Source organism: Chiloscyllium punctatum, chromosome 2 (genome assembly GCF_047496795.1).
Source record: "Chiloscyllium punctatum isolate Juve2018m chromosome 2, sChiPun1.3, whole genome shotgun sequence".
NCBI classification, from domain to species: Eukaryota; Metazoa; Chordata; class Chondrichthyes; order Orectolobiformes; family Hemiscylliidae; genus Chiloscyllium; species Chiloscyllium punctatum.
In genome coordinates this window covers 145,288,328-145,314,982 of record NC_092740.1, presented here as the reverse complement: position 1 = coordinate 145,314,982, position 26,655 = coordinate 145,288,328, and the positions used below count along the sequence as shown (strand labels likewise).

General features: G+C 40.2%; 1 protein-coding gene and 1 long non-coding RNA gene across 2 annotated transcripts in view; one reads left to right on the top strand and one right to left on the bottom strand.

The window, feature by feature from the left end:
- LOC140491367 (FERM and PDZ domain-containing protein 1-like) overlaps positions 1 to 18,157 on the top strand; it is a 102,338-nt gene extending 84,181 nt beyond the window's left edge. The window contains exon 16 of the mRNA XM_072589450.1: positions 8,126 to 18,157. Within this exon, the coding sequence (XP_072445551.1) occupies positions 8,126 to 10,443 (2,318 nt within the window). The 3' untranslated portion in view covers positions 10,444 to 18,157. The remainder of the gene's footprint in view (positions 1 to 8,125) is intronic.
- LOC140491372 (uncharacterized) lies at positions 106 to 9,484 on the bottom strand. The gene is made up of 3 exons (XR_011963298.1): positions 9,380 to 9,484; positions 8,403 to 8,483; positions 106 to 417 (listed from the first exon to the last, which is right to left on the bottom strand). It is a non-coding gene; the product is annotated as an uncharacterized lncRNA (long non-coding RNA).
- Positions 18,158 to 26,655: the final 8,498 nt, after the last annotated feature.

Genomic DNA, 26,655 nt, shown 5'->3' with positions numbered 1-26,655 from the left:
GATGACAATCAGGTTTCCATTTACTTCCACTTACTCCATACAACAAATTAAATGAAATCCAAAATATATTTGAACACATTTTCAAACATACTTAAGAATGATGAATAATTAAAATATTTTCTGTGTTTATTTTGATTCGCTTATTACATGTTACCAATGCACCTTTATATACCCGACTAGTGATGTCACATGAGGAACAGGTACTGAGTTCCAGTGATGTGAAGAATCTGAATTAAACAGGCAATGATGAAATTATTGATGTCTTCACAAGTTAAAAATTGCATCTTCAGTTATGAATTCAATTTAGTCCCATTGTTGAGCTCATTTGAAAAAGTCAATTTTAAGTAATTTGCATATCTGAGAATTATAAAGCTTCAAATCTCGAGACAATTAATCCCTGGTAAAGTCATTCCGTTTCTAAAGAAATAAACAGACAAAGCAATTTAAGAAAATTATACTTCACTAAAAATAGAAGAATTCACTAAAACTTCTTTCTCCAAATTAAAAGTTTTTACCCTTGGTATGTCTTTGATCATTTTCCAGACCAGTTTAGTGAAATCCTGGTCACTATTATGGAAATACATTCCTGCTGATACTTCTTGAATCTGCCCTGCTTAGTTTCCAAAACCAAAATCCAGAACAGCCCTTGATCATCACAAAAGGGGATAAGAACAACTGTTCCCTAATGGAGAGACAGTTTGACTTTGGTGGTGGGAAAGTTTTTCAAAATGATAATCTGGGACAGAATTAACAGTATTAGGATAAGTGTAAGTTAGTTATGTAAAGCAAGCATCACTTTAGAGTCATAGAGATATACAGCATGGAAACAGACTGTTCAGTCCAACTTGTCCATGCCAACCAGATATCCTAAATTAATCTAGTCCCATTTGCCAGCATTTGGCCCATATCCCTCTAAACCCTTTTTATTCATATACCAATCCAGACGCCTTACAATTGTACCAGCCTCCACCACTTCCTGTGGCAGCTTCTTCCATACACATACCACCCTCTGCATGACAAAATTGCCCAGTAGGTCCCTTTTATATCTTTCCCCTCTCACTTTAAGCCTCTGCCCTCTAGTTTTGGACTCTATAACCCAGGGGAAAATTCTTGTCTGTTTACCTATCCATGCCCATCATGATTTTATAAATTTCGATAACGTCACCCTCAGCCTGATGCTCCAGAGAAAATAGCCCCAGCCTATTCAGTGTGTTTAAAGGCAGATAATTTTTACATAACTTGTATAAGAGGCAATAAAGAGGGTTGTTGAGGGTAATGCAGTTAATGTAATGTATATAAAGTGTTTGATAAGGTATCCCAAAGTAGGTTTGCTATCAAATTTGAAAACCTTGGAATACATAAAAATGAAATGTCTGAGGGGCTCTAAATGGGTAGTAGTAATTGTTTTTGGACTGGAGGGAGAAGGTGTTCAGTGATGTTTCCCATGGTTAAAAAATAGGATCACTGTTTTTCTTGACAAATTTTAGACATCAGTGTAAGCTTTAAGAGGATATGAAATGGCTGTGAAATGGACAGACATGTGGCAGATGACATGTAATGCATTTAATATTTTTACATGGTGAGTGTGTTTGATCCAGAATGTGTTACCTGAAGGTGTGGTGGAAATAGATGTAATCATGGCTTTCAAGAGATGAAGGGTGCAGGAAAGATTTACAAGATTGGTCTCAGGGATAATGGATTCAAATTTGATCAGCAGAATTGTACAAGTGAGACTGTTCACCTTCGAGAAGTGACGTTGAAAGGATGAGCGATCTAGACAGAGCAGATACAAAAACAATCAGAGGAGAGATGGAGAACCTGAGGACTCAAATTTAAAATGACTGGTGAAGTAACAAAAGAGAACATAGAAAAACCTTAATATGTAGTTGGTGGTGGTGGAGGAAGATTCAGTCATGTCTTTGAAAAGAGAGTTGAGAGTAAAAGTTAAAAATCACACAACAGCATGTTGAAGTCCAACAGGTTTATTTGGAAGCAATAGTTTCCAAATGGTTCATCACAACTACCTGATGAAGGAGCAGTACTCTGAAAGCTAGTGCTTCCAAATAAACCTGTTGGACTACAACCTGGTGATGTGTGATTTTTAACTTTGTCCACCCCAGTCCAACACTGGCACCTCCACATCATTGATAGTAAAAAGGAGACCAATGGTAGTAGTTGATCAGTGAATGGGATAAGGTTATAAGGTTGTAAAGAATAGTTGAAAGGCTGAGATTTGGGAGTGTTTAGAAAAAAACACTGAGTGATCAAAAGCCAGGCAAGAAGTATAAAAAGAATAGAATGAACTAACCAGGAATTTAAAAGAAAATCTGAAAAGTTTTTAAATTTGTGAAGAAAGGAAGAGGGTGGCTAAAATAAATGTTGGTCCCTTGGAGGAAGAGACAGGAGAAATTATTATTTGTACCCATCTTCACAGTAGAATACACAAATATATAAGAGAACTGTTGATTAATCAAGGAGTTAATAAGGGTGAGGAATGTAAAAGTGATTAATATTAGTGGGGGAAATGTATTAGAGAACCTCAAGAGACTAAAAGCTAACAAATCCTAAACTCTGATGATCTACATCCTGGGGTTCCAAAAGAGGTAGCTGTAGAGATAGTGGATGCAATAGTTATGATTTTGCAAAATTCCATGTTAAAAACACCAGTCCAGCATATTAGAAATAGGTAAATGTAACATTGCTCTTCAAGAAAGAAGGGAGAGGGAGAACAGGGAATGAAATGGTAGTTATCCTGACAACAGTGGCTGAGAAAATGTTGGAAACTATCATTATGGAAGTCTTAATAATGCACTTAGAACAATATAAAAGAATAAGACAGCACCAACATGGTTTTATGAAAAGGAAATGGTTTACTTAATTTATTAAAGCTTCTTGAGGATGTGATTACTGCTGTCCATTTTATTCTTGGTTGAGCGACAGGAAACAGAGTAATGGCTGATGGGTATTTTTCAGCTAGAGTGAGGTTTACAATAGTGTTCCCTATGGTTGATACTAGGGATTTTTGTTGCAGGAGAAAGTTTCAAAGCTTGCAGATGTCACAAAATTCAGAAGAATTATAAATGTAAGAAGACGGTTCAGAAAACATTGACAACTTAGTGATGTGGGCATTTGGGGCAGGTAAATTCATTGTAGAAAAGTGTGGGTGGTGCAGTTTGGTAGGAAAGAAATGGGCAGACAATATAAGATCTCCTTCCTATCGGAAAGATGTGGTGAAATTTGAAAGGGTTCAGAAATGATTTACAAGAATGTTGCCAAGGTTGGAGGATTTGAGCTACAGGGAGAGGTTGTTTTCCCTGGAGCAGTGAAGGCTGAGGGGTGACCTTATAGAGGTTTACAAAATCATGAGGGGCATGGATAGGATAAATAGACAAAGTTTTTTCCCTGTTGGGAGAGTCCAGAACTAGAGGGCATGGGTTTAGGATGAGAGGGGAAAGATATAAAAGAGACCTAAGGGACAACTATTTCACCCAGAGGGTGGTACATGTATAGAATGAGCTGCCAGAAGAAGTTGTAGAATGATTGTGTTATCTGGGATATCTGGTTGGCATGAACGAGTTGGACCAAAGGGTCTGTTTCCGTGCTGTACATCTCTATGACTCTGTGATTCTATAAGGGATACAATTTTTAATGTCTGCAGGAGCAGAAAGAACCAGTTGATTGTCTGCATAATTCATTAATGGTGCCATGACAAGTAGAAAGAGCTGTTAATAAAGTATGCAGTACTCGGGTCTTCATTAATATGGACATGGGGTCAAGAGCAGGGAGGCTATTCTGAACCTATACAGGACACTGGTTATATCTCAGTTGGAGGATGGCATACAGTTCTGGGTGCCACACCTTTAGAAGGATGTGAATGCATTGGACAGAGTACAGAAAGGCCCATGAGAATAGTTTCAGCGATGAGAAATTTCAGCTGTGAAGATAGATCCGAGAGGTTGGGACTGTTTTGCTGGAGAGGAGAAGGCTGATGGGAGATTTGATAGAAGTTTTGGAAATTGTGAGTGGTCTGTACAGAATAGACAGGGAGAAACTTGTGCCTGCTCTTAAAGGGATTGAGAACCAGAGGGTACACCTTTAAGGCATTTTGCAAAAAAAGCAAATGCAAAGTGAGAAAAATTAAATTCATGCAGCACATAGTTAGGATCTGGAATGCACTGCCTGGAAGTGTGATGGAGGGAAGGTGAATTAAAACGTTCGAGAGGGCATTGAACAATTATTCAAATTGAAAACAAATGTGCGGAGTTATGGAGAATACGCAGGAGTCTGACACTAGGATAAAAAAGCTCAGACATCCAGTACAGACTCAATGGGCCAATTGGGTATCCATCTGTACCATGACAATTCTGTGATTCTGTGTGGGTGAGAAATTATTCACTTTGGTAATAAGAATGGCAAAGTAAATCTATAAAATGTTTGAATATTCGTGTATAGAGAGACTTGGGTGTACTGGTGCATGGAACTCAGAAAGTTATCATGCAGGTACAGCAACAATTAAAGTAAAGGCTCTTTTACTTTTTTGCAAGGTGATTGGAGTATAAGGATAAGGAAACAGAGGAGAATAAAGGGATTTTATAAATATGTTAAGGACAAAAGGGTGACTAGGGAGAGAATAGGATCCCTCAAAGATCAGCAAGACAGCCCTATGTGTGGAACCACAGGAGATGGGGGAGATACTAAATGAGTATTTTGCATCAGTGTTTACTGTGGAGAAGCACATGGAAGATATAGAATGTGGGGAAATAGGTGGTGACATCTTGAAAAAAACATCCATTGTACAGAGGAGGAGGTGCTGGATGTCTTAAATGCATAAAAGTGGATAAGTCCCCAGGACCTGATCAGGTGTACCCTCGACCTCTGTGGAAAGCTAGGGAAGTGATTGCTGGGCCTCTAGCTAAGATATTTCTTTCATTGATAGTCACAAGTGAGGTGCCAGAAGACTGAAGATTGGCAAACGTGGTGCCACTGTTTAAGAAAAGCGGTAAGGACAAGCCAGGGAACTATAGACAAGTGAGCCTGACATTGGTGGTGGGCATGTTGTTGGATGGAATCCTGAGGGACAGGATTTACATGCATTTGGAAAGGCAAGGACTGATTAGGGATAGTCAACATGGCTTTGTGCGTGGGAAATCATGCCTCACAAACTTGATTGAGGTTTTTGAAGAAGTAACAAAGAGGATTGATGAGGGCAGAGCGGTAGATGTGATCTATATGGACTTCAGTAAGGCATTCGACAACGTTCCCCATGGGAGACTGGTTAGCAAGGTTAGATCTCATGGAATACAGGGAAAACTAGCCATTTGGATACAGAACTGGCTCAAAGGTAGAAGACAAGAGGGTGGTGGTGGAGGGTTGTTTTTCAGACTGGAGGTCTGTGGCCAGTGGAGTGCCTCAAGAAATGATGCAAACTACATGATCATAAACAAGGCGGCATATGAAGTGCAAAACATGTAAGACAGCACAGTAATTCCTGACACTTCAAGACAATAGTGGTGTATAAATTACAGTGTAATAAAAGAATGATAATTAAGAAAACGTTGTTCTAGCATTGTTTATGAAGAGCAGATAGTTGAATGTTGTTCCTGGTAATGTTGATATTGGTAATTGAATATTTTTTTTGAGAATTGTGCATTTGCAGGCTGATTAAAGCTCACTTGTCCTGATTTCTTTTTTAAGCAGTTTGCAACAGAGAGGGATCTCTGTTTCATTGTTCTGTTAGCTGACTTGGAGCATTTCGAGTAAGAAAATTCCTTTACAAGCAACAAGGGTGACAATGGCATAGTTCTTCAGTTGTGACCCTCACAGCCCACTAATGCCTGAATGCTGGTCCACAGAAAGGCCTTCAGTACCACTAGTCCACTACTGTAGAGTTGAAGCTGGCTATTTCATTCCTGTCCTTGTACATTATTTTCAGGGAAAAATACAAAACGTGTCTGTAATTTGCATGAGTGACTTAGTTTTGAGCAGGAGCTCACCGGCTCCTCCCATTATCGTCATACTCACAAGAGATCACAGTTCAGTCTGTTGTTTTATTCCTTTCGCTGTTATATTCCATCAATCCCACACTAAACCTTAGTCAGTCAATCTTTAAATTTATATCTGCCGTCATTTTATCTCAGTAATTGTAGTCTTTTTTAAAAAACACAGGTTTTGGAAATAAGGACTATAAATATCCGCAGTACTATTGATATTCTGAGTTGTGGTCTTGTCAGGCACTTATCCTTCAGGAAATCGAAATACAATCCATTCATCAGTTCTCTTTTATCCATGGGACATGTTCCTTCCTCAAAGAACTCTAATAGATTGGTTAAATGTGATTTCCCATTCACAAAACCACGTTGATACTACCTGATTATTGAGAGTTTATCCAAGTGGCCTGCTATAACTTCTTTAATAATAACTTCTGACATTTTCCCTATGCAGATGTTCAGCCTGTCATTCCCTGCTTCCTGCCCTCCTCCCATTTGAGTAAAGAAATTACATTCATTGTCTTCCAGTTTAATAGAATTTTTCCTGAATCTCAGGAAATTTAGATAATTAAAACTAAGGCAACAACTATCTCACTGTGGGGGGCGGGGGGGAAGGGAGGTCCCCGAATTACGAACATCGAAATTACAGACACTAATGTATTCAAACATGATCCTGGGATTTATTAATTGTAATTTTAAAGATCTGATAGTTGGAAGTTACTTACAAATGGTTATTTTACATTTTCCTGCATCGCATTCTGACTAGTCATTTCTTTTAAGATTCTTGAATAAAGTCCACCAGAACCTGGGCACATGGCAGGCTGCATCTCCAACAAATTACTCAATACCACTTCTTTGCTAATTGTAAATAGCTTCCCATCTTTTCATTTTATGACTTGTAGCTGCATCTGAAATGCTAATTGTATACACAATAGCGAAGACCGATACAGTTTCACTAACATTAGTGAACCATTTGGGCATTTTTGACTAACTGGCAACTTTTACTAGTAACCTTTTTCTGTGTTGCCAGCATAAATGACCTTGTTTGCTTCATTAAACTCCCACCTTGCAATGATGGATTTTGGTCTTAGAAACCTTTGGAGTAGCTGCCCAGACATATAACCGGAGCAGGAGAATCAACATTTTGGGATTTCTCGATGAAGGGCTTTTGCCCAAAACGTCGATTCTCCTGCTCCTCAGATGCTGCCTGACCTGCTGTATTTTTCCAGCACTACACCCTCGACTCTGATCTCCAGCATCTGCAGTCCCTCCTTTCTTCTAGATCTACAAATTGTGAAGGAGGGAGTCGGCCATCATGAATCACAGCAACATTCTAGCAAAGCTTGACCTGTTGAACCTAAGCAGAGCAAGCAGAAGTGCCATTTCCTCAGAACACTAGTGGTTGGCTCCTAACTGCAACATAGCTTTCATTGAAAAAACAGAAACGACATGTTGTTGAGTAGCTGAAACTGTCATTAACCGTGTAACATTCCTTGTTGCCAAGCAGCCAAACCCTCGTTCAGTCTACTGTCTCAAAGAGAGCTGAAACGGTAGACTAATGTAGGAAGATAGTGTTGTAACTATCGACAGGATAGTGGACATTTAGCAGCATGATATTCTAGATAAGGTTGCAGAACAAGAGTACATTTGTGATTTTGGTATATCTTCCCATTGAGGCACAATACTGGCAAGGGCACAAGCATTTAACCAATGAATCCTTGTCCCATTGAAAAATCCACTTATAAAAATTCACCCTAATGTGCCCCTAGAATCACTGGAATAAATCATTTCAAGGGGCAACTCTAGTACAGTAAAGACATTTGCTACGCTCACTATAAAATAGAAAGGAATATAGAAACTTGAAGTTTTGCTCCTTATCCGTTATTCAATTCATTTTATTTAAGATAGGACAGTTCCTCTTTGTACAGCTCTATTGGTATATTCAAGAATTTATTTCAAATATAGGTTGAAAATCAATTAACAATGGAGGCCAATGATTACATGTATATGCTAAGAGTCATGTAGATGAAAATTAAACTGCTCTGTGAACTAGCAGAGTAGTCACTGTTGTTTGATGTTTGGAGAAAGGATAAACAATATATCCACAAATTAAATATTTTATTTTGTTTTCTTGGTAGAGTTGGAGTCTGCTAACATTAAGGGGATTGAAGCAAAACAAAATATGCAGTTAAGTCCAAGTCTTTATGGCACAGGACTGGACATCAAATCTGTTGAATGCATCAAAAGTAAAGCAGAAGAAATAAAATACACAACTACAGGAAAAAGATATTTTGCATCTGATGACGTATATGATGTAAAAGCAGTTGAATTGCAGTGTCATTCAAACAAAGATGGAGATCATATGTGTTGTTACGAAAAGGAACATCTTATGACAAAAATGCAGCGATCACTTACTCTTTCTTCTTTGACAAGTATCGAGAGTGAACTTGCCTTGTTGGAAACTAAGCCTCTTGGTCCATTAAAATCCATTTCCACCTGTGCCAATAAAAAGGTCCAATCAGATTTAATGGAAATGGAGCCAGATACCATGGAAACGAAGTCAGTCACAGAAACAATACCAGTCATTACTCCAGTTTCAGTTAGACGTTACCCATGTGATTCAGGCATGAGAGAGGAATGTGCTTCTCATACAGAGACTAAAGTAGGAGAAAAAGTAAACAAACTTTCTCTTAAAGCCCAACGGCCTGGAGCTGACTGCACCAATGTGGAGGAGTGTTCAAGTCCTTCAGGAGTAATTCTAGAGCTTGCTCATGCATACTCACAGAATCTAACAGAAGATAAGATGCATAATGTTACCACTGTGTCTTGCGCTGATGAACAACAAACCATGAACACAATTAGCATGAAAGACAAGGAGCAAGATGAAGCAATTGTCAAAAACAACACAGTCCTAGAAATGGGAGATGAACATGCTCAGTGGATGGACAAGGATCAAAGTGGAACTGTATTCAGGCAAACTTTATATCAAGTAAACTCCAAGGAAAATATGTTCATCTCTGAAGAAGTGGTTAAAAATAGTCAAAGAGGAGGATCATGTTACCAAAATGATGATGGCAGTATAACTTCACAGCTATATTCTGTGAGGTCTACAGGAGATCTGACAGCACTGTCAGAAAACTCAGTACTGGAAAAGAGAATCTCCAGCAGGAGGAACTCATCTGAGACAGACAAAGGAAGCAAAGATGCTTACTCCCTTGACATATCCAGGTTACTTCTGAATTTAAACCGAGTCTCCTTTAAGACATTCGGCATGGTTAAACATTTGGGATCACCACACTTAGAACCAAAGATTGAAACTTGCGCAGTGAGGTCTCTTAACATTTCTAAGTTCAACACAGAGCCTGCAGAAGACAGTTCAAAAGATTACTTACCAAAAACAGAACAGATCTCTAACCAGACTGAGGCAAGTATAAATGAGATCAGTACATCGATAATTTGCCCTCAAGATAGAAACCTTCCTCAGGAAATATCTTCGCTGACAAATACACCAAGGCAGCTTTATGAAGTAGACAACTCAATCATTCAGGAATCCTCAACTGCAACTCAGCAAAATGAATGTCCCTCCACCAAACTGAGCTGTCTCCAACAAATAAAAGATAAACACAGTTTGAATGTTGACTCCAGAGTTCCAGCTGTCCTCACAACTGACTTGGATAAGGAAACAGATGAACAACTCCCAATGGGTGATAAGAACACATGTAGCTGTAAGATAGTATATGGGAATTGTTTTAGAGCACAGGGCACTGATGTTGATGACGAAAGCAAAGATTTAGCATATTCCATACAGCAGTGTTCACCAAAGACCACCCCACCTGATTCAGGAAACCACCTCTCTCAATACCTCACAACATTTACTGGGCGAAGTGAGAAATCCATGCTTACCTGTTGTTCCTTTGATTTTCCTAAAACTGATCTTACACCAAAGCTTGAAGGCTCCATTCTGTCACAATTCAAGGCTAAAAGATATAGCATGCCGAATGGATTCCATCTGATACAGAACAATATCATGGAGCTACTCAATGTGCTGAAAGAATTCCCCAGAGAAAGTCATATTGAGGAAGAATGTGCAATACTTACTTCATCAATAAAGGAGAAATTATATACTGAAAGTGGAAAACTGATGTCTGCTTGCCAGAAGGGCATTAAAGTAGACCAGGCTCCTGTGGAGATGCTCCTGGGAGTTTCTGAAAGTTTCCAGGCCCTCATACAGCTAACAGCAACATGTCTCCAGTTCACGACCTGCATGCATTGCGCAGAACGTCATGCCGAAGTGGTCAATAACTTAAAAGAGGTTTCTTTGACTTATAAAACCTTTGTGCAAATCTCTGAGGATGCATGCAGCAGGAAGTGTGATGACTTAAGCATGAAACTCCTGGCTCAACAGTGTACTGCACTGACCGCTGGGGTTTTCTGCTTGACACAGCCATTCAAATAATTCACCCCTGAAACAGAAAACAGTGTTTGTAAAGTTTGGGACATGAGAGAATATAATTAGAAAAATCTAAAGAAAGATGTAGAATTGTGTGACAAGTACATGACATGCACTAAACTCATCCCCTGGAAAAACATGTGTACTACAATATGACACATTGATTGGCATTGGCCACATGACTAACAACAATCAGAACTGATGCAAGACATGTCCTGTTTCTAGGGTAATATAGTACTCTGCTGATTCTTCAGACTTCTATATAGACAGCATTTTAATGCTGCCCTTTCAACCTGAAACTGAGGTCTGAATTCATTCCATTGGCTGTTGGGATCTGAAGGTTTCAGGGGCTTCCCACGTGTTACCAGAGAGGACCAGGTCATGCTACAAAATTTCATATCATTTGATATGAGTTGATACCAAATAAGCAATCTCATCCAGAGGGACCCAGTTGATAGCTCTCGAAATGAAAATATTATGTCTGCCTACGTGTGTCTGTGCATGAGTGCATGTGTGTGTGTGTGTGTGTGTGTGCTGAGGTAAGAAGGTGCTGTCTTCAGACTGTTGATAAAGTAGGCAGTGAAAAATAATGGAAATATAAGAATTTTCCCTTAGTATCTATCTCATGTTCTGTGTGTTTGATATTAGCACTAGATATTTTAAGCTGTAGAATGTTTCAGTCTTTTTAATTTGACATTGTTTGTTGCAATAGAAAAATATATGGTATTAAAGAATCCTATTTCCATATTACAATGTTAAACAGTGATCATTGGATTTTCTCAGGATGGCGGGAGACGGGTTGCATTATCTATCACTTGCTAGGGTTTACTAGAAAGACTTTCTTAGTTAGTTGATATATTTGTGTAATTTCTATCTGAATAGAAAGAGGCTAGGATTTTAGGATACAGAGATTAAATGGGCAATGCTGCGAAAGATCATTAATTCTCTCAGTGGTTTATAACAACAGAAAAATTTAAGCTATCACCTCACCAATTCTTTTGACATGCCAATGCTGATTATATCAAGATAGAAGCCATTATTTGTCACATACAAGACTGTAAAAATTCTAAGTTTTTTCGTAGTTATACACATGGTCTGAGACTAACTCCTTGATGCACAGCACTGAAAGAGCTCTTGAACACAATTATGTTATACTGAGGCTGACAATTTGCCCATCATTAAAACTAAGGTATTGAAAATTGTCGCTTGCAATTCTGGGTCTACAGTTTCTGTACAATTATCAGTCCCTAGATGGGGAGTGTTGGTTTAAGGAATCACCTTTGTGATAATGGATGCCCAAGACAGCTTTTAATCAGAAAAATTTCCTTGTTTTTTCTTTTAATGGTTCAAAACTCATACAACCTTGAATAAAAAGGCAACAAAGACTATACTTTCACAGAAGCACATTGTTGCATGTACAGAGAAAGTCATACTTTCAAACATTTTATTTTCTCTTTCAGCTATAATTCACATAAACTGATCTTTGCTCCTACAAGCAGGAAGTTGCATTTTTTTCAGTGACCTATCACTGGAGAGTTGCATAATCCAAGAATTAACAGTGTCCTGCTGGCAGTCATTTCCTCACTAATCATTGATGGTCAATTTCCATGGGTTTGGGAAGAGGAGAGAGTCTCAACATGTGGTTAAAAAGCCATATTCATTCCAGAAAATGACTGAAAATATTGTTTCTGCTATTTGAGGATTTCTGTAGGGATATTTACAACTCACATTTACATTGATTTTTACAGGAAACACATATGATGATCCCCTGCATAAGTGACCCGATTAGCTCATGCTATTACAGTAGCAACAAATTTTACAATGGGTGATTTAAAACTCAACTTTGTCTTTATAACCTAACAAGAGTGGGGGAATTCAAAACTAGGTGAGAGGAGAAAGATTTAAAAGGGATTTGAGGGTCATATGTAGAATGTACTGCCAGAGGAAGTGGTAGATACAGGCACAGTTACAAAATTTAAACAACATTGGACATGCACATGATTGAGGGATAGGGGCCAAACACAGGCAAGTGGCACTAGTTTAGTTTGAGAAACTTGGTCGGCATGGATGATTTGTACCAAAAGGTCTGTTTCCATGCTAAATGACTTTATGACTCTAAATTAACATGTATTTATTATTATTAAATAGAACTGTGATTTTAGGCATAATCTCTGGGGACCACAGACATGTTGCAGAGTTCCATGTGGTTATACAGTTTGAAGGGTACCTGTCTGCATTAAGCATAGCAAGGCAAAAATTCAATCCTTTATGTGCAGGATTTGAACATCCATTGTTCATTTTATTCTACTCCAGACACTAGTCATCCAGCCCAGTAAACAAATCAACCCTTAGAGAGAGATATGAAGCACACCAATAAGATCATTATAAGGGACAAGGAATAATCCTTTGAGCTTATGTTATTGATGAGCATGAATTCAATATGAGTCTTATTCTCAGATTTCTACATAAATGGAAGGTAGTGAAATTCCAGCTGGAAATGACAATGGCCACACAGTAAGTCCATTCAGATTGACTAGAAAGACTGTTACAATGATCAACCAGTCGGTAGGTTAAATGAGTGAACCAAATCAACCTAGGTTGAAAAAACATTTTCTGGTATTTTATTTAAAAAGGAAAAAATATCAAATTTTATGAGAAAACTAATATATAATTTTGTGATGTCAAAATCTGTCTTTGCACAATTCATTTCACCCAAATTGCTCTTCATTTGTCAGGTTCTCACTTTCTTCTCGCACAAAGTACTGGTTCAAAGAATCAGACTGCATCGAAGAGGCCCTTCGGTCCATCAAGTATGTGCTGACAAAGCTACACTAAACCTACACTCGTCCCATAGCTTTGAATATTATGACATTTCAAGTCCTCATTCAAATACTTTATAAAGGTTGTGAAATTCATTTGAGGTGGAGTTCCATTGAAGAGTGTACAATTTTGTTGAGTGTAGGGAGAATGAGTGACACGAGGCTATCCTGGCCATGAGACCATTTCCAGCATACTCCCTACATCTGACATTGCACCATGGTTGGCTGTATGTTTGGGGTGGAGGGCATTGAGTAATAATCAAAGTATGAACCCCAGCCCTTCTGTACTCTTTAGGTCAATGGTTAAAGGTCAACTATAAATTAAGAGGAATCCTGATTCCACTGATTTGTTTGTCATCTAATAATATTCATAGGTTAAGGACCTTCCTGGTCTAATTATCTCATGAATGTTTAAGAGGCATTTAGACAGACACATGAACAAGCAGGGAATAGAGGGATCTGGGCAATGTGCGGATGGGATCAGTTTTGAATGACAGAGCTATACTGTTCTGTGTGTAAATGTATGTATACTTTACACTGAGGAAGAAAACAATGAGTTCATATCAATTTTTTTCATTTGCACTAAAGCAGATAACCATGATTTTTTTTTTGATAATCACAGCACTGCCCTGAACCTAACAATGCAGAAATACAACAGAAAGGGCCTCACTCATATATCATAATGTGATTAAATTAAACTATCTAAAGACTGGAAGGGTAAAGTACTTCCATATCTGATGCCTTTGTTTTCACCAGTTGCGGAGGAGGAGTGAGCTAGAATCCAAATCTAGTAGTTCCAGTTCGAGTACAGTCCGTTCTGGATTCAAATGTGCAATATTGCTCTTTATTCAGATCAGGCTAACACAAAATTAACAATATCACATAACATTCATTAATAATACCTTAGTTTTCATAATAATAGTTTTCTTGTACCTGTTTAATTTTCTTCATTGTCTCAATTCTTTTTCTGTAACCTTATTCACCCCCCTACCCATCCATTCTGCTTTGGTCAGAATGGAAAATAGGAAATATCCCATTGATATAGTATAATTTTCCAAGGTGGAATTAAACATTAGAACAAGAAGTTTTATCTGTGTAGTGTCTTTAATGAAATAAAACATCCAAGATACTGCTCAGGTACATTATAAAAGAAAATGTGATACAGAGCCAGAGAAGGAGATCTTGCGTCTGATGAGGTAGCATCTAAAAGGAGGCTAATGTGTTCAACCATGGCTAGTCCAGGTGGATGAGGAGGGAAAAAAATTGATATTTTTCACAGTCAGACAGAACGCCATTGTGACATTGATAAAAGCCATTTCAGTAATGTGGCAGGGTGAAAAGTTGGTTGGAGGGATTCTCACACATATGCAGTTTTTTTTTTGCCACAACATAGAGGTTGTGAAAATTCCCAAACATCAGCAGTTCCACTCCTAAACCTGACACTTTCGATTTTCATGAAACACGGCCCAAGCTTCGCCTATTTCTGATTCCCTGGCCATTTAAATGATCTGAATCTATTTGACTCCCATTTTGTTATCTCCACTGTCAGGAACCCAGAATACAAGGAGCAAACCAGAAGTGTTTCAATGAATTTATTTTGGACAGCCAGGAGACCTGAGTACCCCTGTAGATTTTATCTTAGGAGACCACGGGAGAGGGCAGTCAGATTATCTTGATGGGGTATCCATTGCCCAAGAACCCATAGGATTCTAAAAGTGGGCAGGAATTATCAAATTTATCAAGGGATTACATTTTTTTACTCATTCATGGGATGTGTGCTAGCTAGACCAGTATTTATTGCCTATCCTAAATGCTCAAAGAGCAGTTAAGAGTGGGGCCTAGAGGCCCCTGTAGGCCAGACTGGGTAAAGGGTAGCAGATTTCCTTCCCTCATGGACATTAATAAACCAGATGAGTTTTTACAACAATAGTTAAGTGGTTGCCTTTAGACTGGAATAGATTGGACCAGATTTCACCATCTTCCGCATGGGATTTGAATGCAAGTCATAGATTCTGATTATTAGTACAGTGATATTACCACTAACTGTATAAATGTTTGTTTGTGTAGAGTTTCCACCTTCTCCCTGTGTCTGTGTGGGTTTCCCCTGGGTGCTCTGGTTTCTTCCCACAATCTAAAGATGTGCAGGTTAGGAGAATTGGCCAAGCTAAATTGCCCATAGTATTCAGGAATGTGTAGGTCAGTTGCATTAGTCAGGGGTAAATGTAGAGTAATAAGGTCGGCAATGGGTCTGGGTGGGTTACTCTTTGGAGGGTTGGTGTGGACTTGTTGGGCCAAATAGCCTGTTTCCACACTGTAGGGATTCTATGATTCTATGATAAAAGATTAAATTTTGGAATTTCAATGTACTGAGCTTTTTTAATCAGTGTATCATTAATAGACACAATTTTATTTTATGTCAGCATGGCTCCTGAGATTTTCCCACTGTGTGTACTAGTTAAGTGTACATGGAGCAGGGAGGGCAAAGGATTGTGGCCATGAGTTGGCATGTTGACACTGTGTTGGCATAGGGATGATGAAGGGGTGAGTGAGGCACGGGTTAGCACTGGATTATGGGGCTACAGAGGAATAGGATTACAGGAAGATTGAGGCAACATGCGAATGGATAAAATGACATAGGATCGCGCAGAGAGTATGAGAGGGGAATGGGGAAGTTATGGAAGTGTGCATAGGGTGTTAGGTGACATGGATTAGCATCTCTGGTACAAGGGAAGTAAATATGGGATTTTGTGAGGGGAGGGATGGAGGTTGGTTTTGATTTAATTAGTTTTTTAATTAATCTTCAGCACAGCTCCAATGCACAGAGACAAACTTTGTTCCCAGCCTAACTCTGCAGCCAATAACAACCACACTCATTCCCACCTTCCAAAGAACCCAGACATCCTGAAATGAAAATCCAACCTCCTGAGCTAGATTTCCCAGGTTGAGAAGCAGAAAATGTCCCATCTGTGCACTCTTCAACCAGAAATCAGGCCCACGGAGTTCCAGGGAAGAGGGATGCGAATTTGGGAAGTAACTACACATTTTAAGACCTGGAGAGAGAACAAAGACCTTGGAGGTGGGATGGTAGTTTGAGTTTTTTTGAAGGAGTGATGGCAGCAGATTTAAAGGAGTTTCAGGACCTGAGAAATCATAGAACTATAGATTCCCTACAGTCTGGAAACAGGCCAGTTGGCCCATTGAGTCCACACCAACCCTCCAAAGAGTATTCCATGCAGACCCAGTACCCGTATCCCCATTACCCTGCATTTCCCAGGCTAATCCACCTAGCCTATACATTTCTGGGCAGTGTGAAAACAATTGGCAATAGTTGTTAACATGGCAGACAAGCAGATAAGTTTGTAGTTTAGTGGATAAATGACGTAGAGAGGATGAAGTAATGTTCATGGCCAAAACAAGCTTGGAGAATGCATAAGGAGTAGCAGAGTGCACCTAGAGAAAGATATAAGTTCTGGTTTAGGGCAGGAATTAGCCCTGTAGGAAGACCTGATGATCTAGGACAGGAGAAGGATTTGGTGGAGGCAGCTGCTCGAATGGTCTCAATGTTGTTACAAAGGAATTCATGAGCTCCTTACACTTGTGGTACAGTGGAGGAGCTAGGTTTAAGAGAATGGTTTCCAGTAGGGGCTGCAGGGTAAGTGTCACATTCTGTGATGATGGTGAAATAGTGAGCAGTTTTCACAGGTGATATCAGGAGCCAATAGTGTTTTATGTTGTCCATCCCAGATCCAGCATTGAACCAATGAGCCAATTGGTCTCCATCTCTTGTTCAAACTGGAACCCTTACATAGGATACTGACTGCCCTTAAACTAAGTGGAGAAAACTTTCAAAACTTTCCCACCTGGTTGAAACATGTCTGCAGGCTGAAGCTTTCCTTTAAAAGGTCAAAGGTGCTCCTCCATGTTGCATAAAAAAGGTTGTAGTCTCCCATTCCCTACAGTTAATCCATCCCCCTTTCCATGAGGCATTATCAAATTGCATTCCCTAAACACTTCGGGCATGTCCTTGTGGAAAGACATTTAAATTAGCAGCATGGATCTTGCAGGTGCTCCTGGGATTGCAGGCTTAAAGATTTCTTGTATTTTTTTTACAGTTATTGTAGTCATTATAAATAAAACTCAGAAACTAAAAAAAAGCCTTTGCCCTGGAACTTCGGTCAGCAAATGCGTTTTATATTCATTCAATACTCCTATTGAAACAAAACCTCGGTTGAATTTAAAATTAATGTCCCTGGAAAATTTGTTAATATGGAGCAAACGTTTCGTCAAATCTTTCAACAGCAAAAAAAATTCCAGACGGGAATAGCCACTGACAACTTTTCCTAATGGACTCTTAAAATCTAAAAGAAAGAGATTGAGAGAATGTGTTTATTAGACTGACAAATGGTAATGCAATGTTTCTAGTCACTTGAATTTCCTTGGGTATGTACAATGCACTTTGCACATTTTCCTATTGAGCCGGTCCAAGAGTCAGCATTGTCATTGTTTCTATAATATGTATAATTCAATCTAAAGCTTTGAGAAAAGGTCTTGGTAATGGGCAATGTACTTGCTATGGCTATATATTTGCAAAATAATGATAAAATACTTCATTAACTGCATTATGCTGTCTAGCAAAATTGAACACTAAATTATTGTTCTGTATGCTAAGATACAGTTAAAACATTTCAGGTGTGTTTGTATTTGGTTGTTTCCTGATACAATGAAATAATATTTTGATGTAATGCAAACCTCTTGCTTCAATTACCGAGCAATTTGTTTCAAAATCTACAAATCTAAGCTGCTGAAACGATTGTGGAAGGACTGATGCAATTGAGGCACCAAGGCAGTTGAGACTACTTCTAACTTGGTGCTGGAAATCCTCAATAAACTTTTATTTTCTATCATTGGGAATGAAAGCATGTGTATGTGTGTTCCTACTTAGAACATAGAACATAGGATGTTACAACACAGTACAGGCCCTTTGGCCCTCGATGTTGCTCTGACCTGTGAAAATAATCCAATGCCCATCCAACCTACATTGTTCCTTTATTATCCATTTGTATGTCCAATGCCCATTTAAATGCCCTTAATGTCAGCGAGTCTACTACTGTTGCAGGCAGGTTGTTCCATGCCCCTACTACTCTCTGAGTAAAGAAACTACCCCTGATATCTTTCCTAAATCTGTCACCCCTCAATTTAAAGCTGTGTCCCCTCATGTTAGCCTTCACCATCCGAGGAAAAAGGCTCTCACCGTCCACCCTATCTAATTCTCTGGTTATCTTATACGTCTCAAGTAAGTCACCTCTCAATCTCCTTCTCTCCAACGAAAAAGCCTCAGTTCCCTCAGCCTTTCCTTGTAAGACCTTCCTTCCATACCAGGCAACATCCTAGTAAATCTCCTTTGAACCCTTTCCAAAGTTTCAACATCCTTCCTGTAATGCGGTGACCAGAACTGTACGCAATACTCCAGGTGTGGCCTTACCAGTGTCTTGTACAGCTGAAGCATGACCGCGTGGGTCTGAAACTCAATCCTCCTACCAATAAACGGCAACATACCATATGCTTTCTTAACAACCCTGTCAACCTGGGTGACAACTTTCAGGGATTTATGCACCTGGACACCGAGATCTCTCTGTTCATCTATACTGCCAAGAACTTTACCGTTAGCCCAGTATTTTGCATTCCTGTTACTTCTTCCAAAGTGAACTGCCTCACACTTTTCTGCATTAAACTCCATTTGCCACTTCTCAGCTCAGCTCTGCATCTTATCTATGTCCTTCTGTAATCCACAACATTCTTCAGCACTATCCACAACTCTGCTTACTTTAGAGTCAGCCACAAATTTACTAACCCATCCTTCTATGCACACATCCAGATCATTCATAAAAATGACAAACAGCAGTGGCCCCAAAACAGATCAATGTGGCACACCACTGGTAACTGAGCCCCAGGATAAACATTTCACATCAACCATCACCCTCTGTCTTCTTTCAGCTAGCTAATTTCTGATCCAAACCGCTAAATCACCTTCAATCCTGAAACTCCGTAGTTTGTGCTCTAGCCTACTGTGTGGAACCTTATCAAATGCCTTACTGAAGTCCAGATACACCACATTGACGGTTTTACCTTCATCCACGTGTTTTGTCACATTCTCGAATAACTCAATAAGGTTATGAGGCATGACCTTCCCTTCACAAAACCATGATGACTATCCCTAATCAAATTATTCCTTTCCTGATGATTATAAATCCCTGGGGTCTTATCTATTTTCAAATCTTCCAAAATTGCTAAAAGCTCCTCTTTGTCAACCTCAATCCCATCTAATCTTGTAGCCTGTATCTCTGTATTCTCACTAACATTGCCCTTTTCCAGTGTGAATACTGATGAAAAGTATTCATTAAGCACTTCTCCAATGTGCTCAGATTCCACACACAACTTCCCACTACTATCTTTGATTGGCTCTAATCTTACTCTAGTCATTCTTTTATTCCTGATATACTTATAGAAGGCCTTAGGGTCTTTCTTGATTGTATCCACAAACAACTTCTCATGTCCCCTCCTGGCTCTTGTTAGCCCTCTCTTTCGATCTTTCCTGGCTAACTTATAACTCTCAAGCCCCCTAACTGAGCCTTCACACCTCACCCTCACATAAGCCTTCTTCTTTCTTTCTCTTGACAAAAGCTTCAACTTCTTAAGTAAACCATGGCCCCCTCTCTCGATAACTACATCCCTGCCTGATATGTATATATGTATCAAGGACCTGCAGTAGCTGTTCCTTGAATAGAGTCATAGAGATGGACAACATGGAAACAGACCCTTCGGTCCAACCTGTCCATGCCAACCAGATATCCCAACCCAACCTGCCAGCACCCAGCCCAATCCCTCCAAACCCTTCCTATTCATAAAACCATCCAAATGCCTCTTAAACTTTGCAATTGCCACATCCTCTGGCAGCTCACTCCATACACGTACTACCCTCTGTGTGAAAAGTTGCCCCTTAGGTCTCTTTTATATCTTTCCCCTCTCACCCTAAACCTATGTCCTCTAGTTCTGGACTCCCTGACCCCAGGGAAATGACTTTGTCTATTTATCCTATCCATGCCCCTCATCATTTTGTAAATCTCTATAAAGTCACCCCTCAGCCTTCGACACTCCAGGGAAAACAGCCCCAGCCTGTTCAGCCTCTCCCTGTAGCTCAAATCCTCCAACCTTGGCAGCATCCTTGTAAATCTCTTCTGAACCCTTTCAAGTTTCACAACATCTTTCAGATAGGAAGGAGACCAGAATTGCACACAATATTCCAACAGTGGCCTAACCAATGTCCTGTACAGCTGTAATATGACCTCCCAACTCCTGTACTCAATACTCTGACCAATAAAGGAAAGCATACCAAACGCCTTCTTCACTGTCCTATCTACCTGCGACTCCACTTTCAATGAGCCATGAACAAGCACTCCAAGGTCTCTTTGTTCAGCAACACTCCCTAGGACCTTACCATTAAGTGTATAAGTCCTGCTAAGATTTGCTTTCCAAAAATGCAGCACCTCACATTAATCTGAATTAAACTCCATCTGCCACTTCTCAGCCCATTGGCCCATCTGGTCCTGTTGTAATCTGAGGTAACCCTCTTCGCTGTCCATTACACCTCCGATTTTGGTGTCATCCGCAAACTTACTAACTGTAAGCTCCACATTTGAAGTGTGTCCATCCCCTGCAGTTTCCTTCCCCATCCTATACATCCTGAATTTTGCCTAATCACATCATAATTGCCTTCCCCCCAGTTATACCTCTTTCCTTGCGGTATGTACCTATCCTTGCCCATTGCTATTGTAAACATAACCAATTTATAGTCACTAACGCCAAAGTGCTCACCTACCTCCAAATCTAACACCTGGCCGGGTTTATTACTCAGGACCAAATCCAATATGGCATCGCCCCTTGCTGGCCTATTGTGTCAGAAAACCCTCCTGCACACACTGAACAAAAACTGACCCATCTAATCTACTTGAACTGTAGTATCCCCAGTCAATACTATCAGGTTCCTGATACATCTCTTTATGTGATGAACATGGTGGCAAGCTAAGTTGCTGCCATGTACATATATAACCTTTCTTTTTTCTTTGGGTGGATAAATATGAATGAATGACTGTTTAGCACCAGATCTCAAAGTTGAAACAAATATTAAAATAGGCACTTGTGCTTCAATTTGATAGAATTTAGGTTTATTGAACATTATAAGGAAATGATGAAGTGAATAAATTGAAGTACTGTAGTTCGTGATTATGAACCACAATACAATGATATATAAAGAAGGATACTTGATTCATCTTCATTCATCTCTTCAAAAGGTCCTGACAATCCCCGATTGCAGCAGCCATGAAAATTATTTTAAAATAACTTGCCTTTCAGAATGACATGGATAAGCTTTCAATGGTAAATGATTAGGGATTTTGCTGTAGGAAACTTATCTCCTGACTCCACTCAGCTACCTTCCCACAGCCCCAACCCCCTCCCATTTATCTCACCACCCCTTCGGCTCACATCCTCAATCCTGATGAAGGGCTTTTGCCTGTAACGTCGATTCTCCTGTACATCGGATGCTGCCAAACCTGCTGTGCTTTTCTAGCACCACATTCTCAACACTAGTCTTCAGCACCTGCAGTCCTTGTTTTCTCCTCCTGACTTCACAAAGCCTGTCCACCATTGACAAGGCACAAGTCAGGAGTTTGATAGAACAGTCTCCAGATGCCTCGATGATTGGTGCCTCAACATCACTCAAGAAGTTAGAACATCTGGAACAAAGCAACCTACTTGACTGGCACCCCATCCACCACTTTGAATATTCATTCCTTTCACCACTGGCTCATGGTGACAGCAGCAATGTATACCATCAACCAGATGCACTGCAACTACTCACCAGGGGCCCTTTGACAGCATTTTCCAAAAGTGCGACTTCTACCATCTGGAAAGACAAGTGCAGCAGATTCATGGAAGCACCACCATTTTCAATTCCCCTTCAAGCCACAATATGTTGACTTCCCAACAGGAAAATCCGGTTTAAAAAAAACATACAAGTGGTTGTATTGGATCTCCCATTTTGAAACATACAAGAGGAGTCATAGAGATGTACAGCATGGAAACAAACCCATCAGGCTAACCCGTCCGTGTCGACCAGATATCCCAACCCAATCTAGTCCCACCTGCCAGCACCTGGCCCATATCCCTCCAAACTCTTCCTATTCATATACCCATCCAAATGGCTCTTAAATGTTGCAATTGTACTAGCCTCCATCACTTCCTCTGGCACCTCATTCCATACATGTACCGCCCTCTGTGTGAAAAAGTTGCCTCTTAGGTCTCTTTTATATCTTTCCCCTCTCATCCCAAATCTATGCCATCTAGTTCTGGACTCCCTGACCCTAGGGAAAAGACTTTGCCTATTTACCCTATCCATGCCCCTCATAATTTTGTAAACCTCTATAAGGTCACCCCTCAGCCTCCGACGCTCCAGGGAAAACAGCCCTATCCTATCCAGCCTCTCCCTATAGCTCAAATCCCCCAACCCTGGCAACATCCTTCAAACCAGCACATCTCATTTGCCAGTTTTACTGGGGTTTTTTTGGACTGTAACTATTTCACCATTTTTTCACTGTCACTGGATCAAAATCCTGGAACTCTTACCCTAACAGTGCCGTGGGTGCACCAACCCACTGTAAACTTCAGCGGTTCAAGATGACAGTAATTAGAGACAAGTAATAAATGCTGGTTGGGCTAACAAAGCTCACCTCCCACGAATGAACACAATTTAAGAAGTCAATTTCATCCTGGAACATATGAAGGTCAGAGACCCCAGAAACCTTTACAGTCTCGGGCTCGACTATTAACTGAATGTGCATCCATGCTGCCACCTGACTAATGTTGTGGAGTTTCTTTGTTGTTACTTGGAGTGACCTTGTTCTATCAAATATTAAATGTTTCATAGGATAGAGGCCGCAATATTCTTACACTAGGCAGGACAGGATAGAAGTTGGATTTGGTGGTTAGACAATTAAATATGTGAACCTATCCCACCATTATCACCCTTAAAGGAACAGTCTTTGTGCCTCCTGAGCGTTGGTGTCATGGAGAGATGGGACCTTCACTGACATATTTAAATAGAAAGTAATCTGTAGCCTAATTTAAAATTCACTGCAAACTGGGTTTTCCCGATGTCAGGAAGACAGCGGGAGAAAGGGAGTTAGAGGTAGCTGACCCCACAAATTGTGTCTTTCTTCACACCTCTCATGGGGCTAGGAGAGGCAGAAGTGTTACATTTATAGAACCATAGAATCTCTACAGTGTGGAAACAGGCTATTTGGTCCATCGAGTCCACACCAACACTCCCAAGAGCATCCCACCCAGATCCCTGCCCCTCCTGTCCCACTCCCTCACCTTATCTCTGTAACACTGCATTTCTCCTCACTAATCCACCTAGTCTGCACATCCCTGGACACTATGGGCAATTTAGCATCAGCAATCCCACTAACCTGCACATCTTTGGACTGTGGGAGGAAATCGGAGCACTCGGAAGAAACCCACACAGACGCAGGGAGATGTGCCAACTTCATACACACAGTCACTCAAGGTTGGAATTGAACCTGGGTCCCTTGCGCTGAATGGCAGTAGTGCTAACCACTGAGCCATGTGCTGCCCTACTGAACCCTATTGTATATCCTCTTTGCTTCCTCCTACAAACTCTAGCTAATTCCCCTTATTCCTGATTACTTTAGGTCCTCTAGAATAGGCCCCACTACGGTCTCCTACTGTTGCTCTGTAGCTCTGCCCATTAACTATGAAGTTGGGTGGCTGCCCATTTGAAGGAAAATATCCAAAAATGTCAGGAGATGACAAGGTTGCTCCATATGGCCTACTTCAGTGAACGTCAATGGTGTATTTTAACAGTACCAATTATGTAATGAAAAGTCCTAAGTTGATTCAGAGGAACTTTATGAAACAAAGTGATACTGAATCACAAAGGAAATTTTAAGATAAGTGATGGCCAAAAACTTGGCGCCAGAGCTGTATATTAAGGAATGTCTTAAAGGAGGATAGAGAGGCAGAAAGGCAGAGAGGTGACAGGACAAACCTTTAGAGATTGAAACCTAGCCAACTGACAACATGGCCAGCAAAGATGTATGGCTATTCTCCTAACTAATGAATCTCCTATGACTACTCCTCTGGCTTACTTGTTCCTTTAGACCTGAATAGTCAGGCCTCTTGTGTCCTTGAAGCATGGTAATGTCTATACTCCCTTGCGGAATCGGCACCTCTTTAACAGCTTCCAAAATGGAAAACCAATTTGTGAACATGAGACTTCTGGACGAGCTGCGTGATTATTTATCACAACTGGTGGCTACCCATTCCCTTCCTTCATCCAGTCCCTTGACCTGCTATATGACCACCTTTCTAAACACGTTATCCAAGTAACTCCCAGCCTCACGATGTCCACAATGTCTGCAGATGCCACTCAAGTTTCTGCAATTGGGATCCCTTCCTGCACACATGGTCATCTAAGATGCTGGAGGTTCTGCGACACCCCACATATGACATATTACACATTTTACACAGTTGACCTTACCAATCAAGATTAAAACTTAGTCTTACTTGCTAAGTTTTCAAATTAAATAATCTTAGAGATACTCCCTTTACCTTAATTTTAATTTCCTTCTCTCATACTCTGACTTTTACTTACCTCTGGAGCTTCTCAGTTAATCCCTTATCAATCTTGCAACTCTTGGCCACTGGTCTGCTCCTGTCCCCATTGATTTGTGAAAAGTAGTTAAGAAACCAGACAGCAGAAAATAAAACTTCCTCCCCACAATTCACTAAACTCCTGCAGGTTGCAATCTAACAACATCCTAGAGGAAAAAGTACATAGTTGAGAAAGAGTAAAGAGATGCCAAAGTTTTTGAAGGAGTAAGATTAGGGAAGGATAGAAGAAATGCAAAAAAAAATCTCTGAGCAGGAAAGTAGATGATAGGACAGATAAGCTCAGGCAGATATAAGTAGCCAGCTGAATAGAGTTATTGGAAAGGAGTAAAAAAGATGGTTCCATAACAAATTGAGAGAAACAGCTAGTAAAAATGAGTTAATCCATCTGTACAGCAAATCCATAATAAAACAAGAGGACAAGTGACAATAATATCTTGTAAGGAACCTGATATGGTGGGGAAGTGGTCATGGAAAACTCAGGACTGGGAATTAAATGTTGCACGGTGTGGCATACTTTAAAAGATGGAAAGGCAACATGAAGATCTGGAGTCGCTGTATATATTGATAGTTGAACGAAAAATAGCATCCACAGCTATCAGTCAAATAGAAATAATGTCCAGGACAATGGATATAAAAGATAAAAATCAATCATGCTCATAGGAGTAATCTATATATTTTCAATAAAAATGAAAAAAAGGGATATATACTACATGAAAAGCAGAGGAGAGCAATATAAGGAAGATATGAAGAGATTAAGAGAACAGTCAAAATAATTGGGAAGGAATTGCACCACCACACACTGCCCTCGAAGAGGTGGTTAGATTGGGGGGGGGAGGGAAGAGCCTTCGAGACTGTCACACCCCTTTGCAGAGGAAGTCGAGAGAGAGATGCAGTGGTTTGTGTTGAAGTTAGTCCCGCGCAGCTCTGTTACACAGGACTCTGTGCTCTATGGTCTGTTCCCCAGGATGTACACCGAGACAACTGTGCCTGGAGGACTGTCAACTTGGTGAAAAATGCTATTTGTCTGCCCGAAAGTAGTTGGTGTCCAGAGCAAGGAGGAGACGTGATCGAGTGTTACAGACTTGCACTATGTGCAGGACTATGTGCTGAGGGGTGCACTAAAGCTTGGGGCAGCTGCTGCCCAGGCACAGTGCAGAAAGACCATCTAAGCTCTTTCTGTTGAAGTACACTCTCCCGATGCCTCAAATATATATAAAGAGTGTCTTGCATAAGTCAGGAAAGCCTTGCATTTGTTTGTTGGAACTGTCAGGAAAGTCAAACTCCAACGTTTGCTTGTTCTTAGAATGGGTAAGACTGTGTGGAACCTAACTGCCTGAGTGACTATGTATGTATACCATGTTATTCTCTGATTAAAGTATATTTTTGGAATGGAAAAAGGGATGAAGCTACAGAAAAGGTGCACTGGAAGGGTGGGATGGAAAGGAATGGGAGGGAATAGAACTTAAAAGGGCATTTATGTCTGGGGCAATGGAAAGATCCTGGACACTGGGGAAAGTGGAAGTAATAGGGTCAATAGAACAAGCAAGGACAGGAGCTGGATACTAAGTGTGGGGAACACAGCTGGATAATGAAGTGTGCTGGGGTGGGGTGGGGGAGAGTGAATAAATGCACCTGTAACTCGAGTGAT